The 5,202-nt window shown below is 48.8% G+C and overlaps 1 protein-coding gene across 4 annotated transcripts in view; it reads left to right on the forward strand.

Annotated features, from left to right (window-relative positions):
- The first annotated feature begins 3,132 nt into the window (after window positions 1–3,132).
- The window catches only part of LOC148442165 (pleckstrin homology domain-containing family A member 7-like), a 59,571-nt gene continuing 57,501 nt past the window's right edge, over window positions 3,133–5,202 (forward strand). For 2 of the 4 annotated variants that reach the window (XM_088464152.1, XM_088464151.1), the window contains exons 1-2: window positions 3,136–3,294; window positions 3,370–3,446. In XM_088464152.1, coding sequence (XP_088320278.1) covers window positions 3,209–3,294; window positions 3,370–3,446 — 163 coding nt within the window. In that variant the 5' untranslated portion in view covers window positions 3,136–3,208. Of the gene's footprint in view, window positions 3,295–3,369; window positions 3,447–5,202 lie in introns of all 4 variants that reach the window. The other 2 variants (XM_088464150.1, XM_088464153.1) reach the window with 2 other exon arrangements.

Consider the following 5,202-nt stretch of genomic DNA (forward strand, 5'->3'; position numbering starts at 1 on the left):
TCAGGTGACGACCGGGCCGCAGTGCAGCATGGGAGACCAGCTGACCGGAGGGAGGACATCACCGGAGCCCCGATCACCGGTCCCTGGAGTCAGGTAAGTTTGTTCGTTTTTTTTTTTTTTTTTTTTTACTTTACAGTGTATCAGCTTGTGGTCTGTTTAGACCACACAGCTGATCACTGGGGCCGGCACCGGCTCGGCTCTACCCGTCAGAGCGGAGCAGGAGTCCGGTAACCGGATGAGACCCTGGATAAGCCACCTACAGGTGGCTTTGTTATCACAGGGCTTTCCCCGGTATGTTTTCACATCTTATTTTTAGTAACTTTGGTCAGATCACATTTCCCATTAAATTATGGGAAATGCGATCTGATTACTAAAAATAAGTGATAATTAGGGCTTGGAGTAGAATTTTACGAATTCTATTCCAATTGTCCTGTAGTAACTTGCGTACATCTCTGAAGTAGACCCATAGTGCTGTATCGCTCCAGTGCTGGCCCACGGACATCAGGGGGGAACACATGTATTATGTCTATATCTGTGTGACAGGCGTAATATACGGATGATGCACAAGGGACATATAACGTTCTCCCGTCAATGATACTTATTGGTGCTTAGTGATGTAGACTTTACGGTGATGGACACTAAAATTAGAAATGCCTATACTGTAGATAACGAAATGGGTTAAATTCCTGACTACAGAAACCCGACAGGACAAGATCCTGACTAGGGCTGGTAAGTACCTTAACCCTCCTCACTACCCCCCTAACCCTACTTTAGTGGTGCCTAACTCTAAGACTCCCGGAGTGGTGCCTAACCCTAAGTCCCCCCTGGGGGTGCCTAAACCTTACCCTCCGTTCCCACACTGCCCCTGGGGTTACACTGGCTTGGCCTTTTCCAGAGCATCACCACTTAATTTACATAAATACTTTTTCATCACTTTTCTATTTGTTTATTATTTATGTAATTTTAATTCTTTCTTATTATATTAACACTTATTGATTATCTTTTACACATCTATACTTTACACTCCACTATCACCTTTCTTCCATTTTTCGTGTGATGCCCTGGGAATGGTCTTTGACTGGATTCTATTGGGGTGCCTTGTGTCTCGGAAATGTTAGGGGCGTCGGTATAGAGGAGCCTTGACGTTGGCCCGGTGCTTAATCATATATTTGCAAATGTATGCAACTAATACCTGTGAATTTCTATTATCATGTAGGATTCATGTATTTTTGCCAATATTGCTGCAGTGAGCTGGATGGAATACTCCCATACCTTACCAGATTTTCATTCCAACCAATCAACTAGTTGGATGGTTGGACAGAAAATCTTTACGTGTGTATGCAGCTTCAGAGTGTGTGGGCTGCAAGAAAAAAAAAAAAGTCTTATATGCAATTTTGACAGATTTATTATTAATAAAAACAAATGCAATGCAGGTCACGTTTTCCAGGTCACCCAGAAAGTGCACATGTGTAGTCGTTACTCACTGACACATTTTAAATAATCCACATGTTGAACTAATTATTTCACTTGCGATTCTGTGTGGAGACCTGGAAAACATGCACTGTTTGGCAGGGCCGTAACTAGGGTAGTGCGACCAGTGCCATGGCACAGGGCACTGCAGGGCAGGGGGCGCTGTTTGGGTCTGTCATTGTTCCTGTGTATTATCATTCTCACTTGTAGCCTCCTCTTCTTTTATCCCCAGCATCTCCTGGCTGCCCCAGGAGTACCCCTATCTCTTCCCCGGTCCTTCCCCATGAACCCATGGCCCTTTTTTAGTTTCACTATCTTGTGTCCCTATTTAAAAAAATGGGAGGGGGGGGGGGGCGCACCAATGCTCTCTCTGGCACAGGGCACCAAAAAGTCTAGTTACGGCTCTGCTGTTTGGAGTCCTGAGGACAGAGGGCCTGATTCAGAGCCGGACGCTCTGACAGAGCGCTCGCTCTGAAACAGGGCCGGCCCTCTGGTTTTTCAGAACGGCCTTCTGGCCGCTCGCATAGCTGTGGGTGACCACCCACAGCTATAGCGAGTGACCATGATGATGGTCGCGATGGTCAAGTCCATCGCGACCATCGGGCTTGCGACGAGACCCTTGTGGTTGGGTCTCGTTGCCGCAAGCGCCCACCAAAGGGGGCGTGCTGTCACTCAACATCGACTGCACGCCCCCTTTGGTACAAGACCCGGAGCGACGGTTTGCCCGTCGCTATCCGGGTCTCGCACATGTGCACGACGGTGCCGGCTCCGTCGTGCGCATGCACACTGGGCCACCATCGACCCACTTGCGAGTGCATAGTGCTCGCGAGCAGATCTGAATCAGGCCCAGAGTTTGAGAACCACGTGGGGAAAAGGCTAATTTATTGAATAGCAATTCCCTGCACGGCACGATCAATTAGCTAGCTGCGGGGTATATCCCACGGCTGATTGAATTCCCCCTAAATACACAGAAAAAGCCTGATCCATACTAAATACACAAAAATGCCTGATCCATACTAAACACACAGAAAAAGTCAGATCCACACAAAAAGCTGGATCTATATTAAATACACAGAAAAAGCTGGATCTATATTATATACACAGAAAAAGCTGGATCTATATTAAATACACAGAAAAAGCTGGATCTATATTATATACACAGAAAAAGCTGGATCTATATTATATACACAGAAAAAGCTGGATCTATATTATATACACAGAAAAAGCTGGATCTATATTAAATACACAGAAAAAGCTGGATTTTCACGAGACTGAGTGTAAGGGGTAAATTTACTAAAGTGAGAGTTTTTAGAAGTGAGTTTTAAAAGTGATGTTGCCCATAGCAACCAATCAGATTGTACTTAACATTTAACTAGCACCTTCTAGAAGATAATAGCTAGAATCTGATTGGTTGCTATGGGCAACATCACTTTTAAAACTCACTTCTAAAAACTCTCACTTTAGTAAATTTACCCCTTATTGTGCAAAAGTGGGCGAGTGCCGATGCTCCAGTTGTACATGACCCTAAAGACTGGGAGAAAAGTTCCCAAAACGACACAAGCGGTGCCTGTCCCTGGACATTGGGGGCAGCTGGTGACTATGGGAATGATGACAGGGGGCAGTCACGTGGTGCTCTCTCTCTCTCACTTTGTTACATTGTTACCTCGGGAAGCCGGGGCGGGAGCGCGCATATCCCGGGAGCGCGCCCCCTCCTCCGGGACCCGGGCGGGGGGTGAAGATGGCGGCCGAGGGCAGCGGGCGGGAGAGTTTACCCGAGCACTGGTCCTACGGGGTGTGCGCTGACGGCCGGGTCTTCTTTGTCGAGTAAGGCGGGAACAGGTGTGTGATTCCCAGTCCCTCAGTGTGTGCGAGTATAATAACCCGTCTCTCTCCCCGCAGTGACCGGACCCAGAGCACCACCTGGCTGCACCCCCGCACCGGGGAGCCTGTCAACTCCGGCCACATGATCCGCTCAGGTATCTCTACCGTATTCACTAGTACTCCCCCCACTGTTTCTCCATGTCACTGCCACACTCACCTGTCCCATGTAACTATCACACCTGTCACTACTCACCTGCCTCATGTAACTCACACTCACCTGTTACTACACTCACCTGCCCCATGTAACTATCACACTCCCCTGTACCCCGTCACACTTACCTGTCACTACACTCACCTGCCTCATGTAACTATCACACTCACCTGTACCCCGTCACACTTACCTGTCACTACACTCACCTGCCTCATGTAGCTCACATTCACCTGTACCCCGTCGCACATACCTGTCACTACACTCACCTGCCTCATGTAACTCACACCTGTCACTACACTCACCTGCCCCATGTAACTATCGCACTCCCCTGTACCCGTCACACTTACCTGTCACTACACTCACCTGCCCCATGTAACTATCACACTCCCCTGTACCCCGTCACACTTACCTGTCACTACTCACCTGCCCCATGTAACTATCACACTCACCTGTCACTACTCACCTGCCCCATGCAGCTATCACTCACCTGTCACTACTCACCTGCCCCATGCAGCTATCACTCACCTGTCACTACTCACCTGCTCCATGTAACTATCACACTAACCTGTCACTACACTCTCCTGTCACACTCTCCTGTCACTACACTCCTGTCCTTCTGTCACACTCACCTGTCACACTCTCCTGTCACTACACTCCTGTCCTTCTGTCACACTCACCTAACCCATGTAAAAATCACACCTGTCACTACTCACCTGCCTCATGTAACTCACACTCACCTGTTACTACACTCACTTGCCCCATGTAACTATCACACTCCCCTGTACCCCGTCACACTTACCTGTCACTACACTCACCTGCCTCATGTAACTCACACTCACCTGTTACTACACTCACTTGCCCCATGTAACTATCACACTCCCCTGTACCCCGTCACACTTACCTGTCACTACACTCACCTGCCTCATGTAACTCACACTCACCTGTTACTACACTCACTTGCCCCATGTAACTATCACACTCCCCTGTACCCCGTCACACTTACCTGTCACTACACTCACCTGCCCCATGTAACTATCACACTCCCCTGTACCCCGTCACACTTACCTGTCACTACACTCACCTGCCCCATGTAACTCACACCTGTCACTACACTCACCTGCCCCATGTAACTATCACACTCCCCTGTACCCGTCACACTTACCTGTCACTACACTCACCTGCCCCATGTAACTATCACACTCCCCTGTACCCCGTCACACTTACCTGTCACTACACTCACCTGCCCCATGTAACTATCACACTCCCCTGTACCCCGTCACACTTACCTGTCACTACTCACCTGCCCCATGTAACTATCACACTCACCTGTCACTACTCACCTGCCCCATGCAGCTATCACTCACCTGTCACTACTCACCTGCCCCATGCAGCTATCACTCACCTGTCACTACTCACCTGCTCCATGTAACTATCACACTAACCTGTCACTACACTCTCCTGTCACACTCTCCTGTCACTACACTCCTGTCCTTCTGTCACACTCACCTGTCACACTCTCCTGTCACTACACTCCTGTCCTTCTGTCACACTCACCTAACCCATGTAAATATCACACTCACCTGCCACACCCCCCTGTAACCTGTCACTACTCACCTGTCCCAAGTAACTATCACTCATGTGCCACCTGTCCTTCTGTCACACTCGCCTGTCACTACTCACCTGTCCTTCTGTCACACTCG

Source organism: Taudactylus pleione, unplaced genomic scaffold (assembly GCF_031769625.1).
Source record: "Taudactylus pleione unplaced genomic scaffold, aTauple2 ptg001598l, whole genome shotgun sequence".
In the NCBI taxonomy this organism is placed as follows: Eukaryota; Metazoa; Chordata; class Amphibia; order Anura; family Myobatrachidae; genus Taudactylus; species Taudactylus pleione.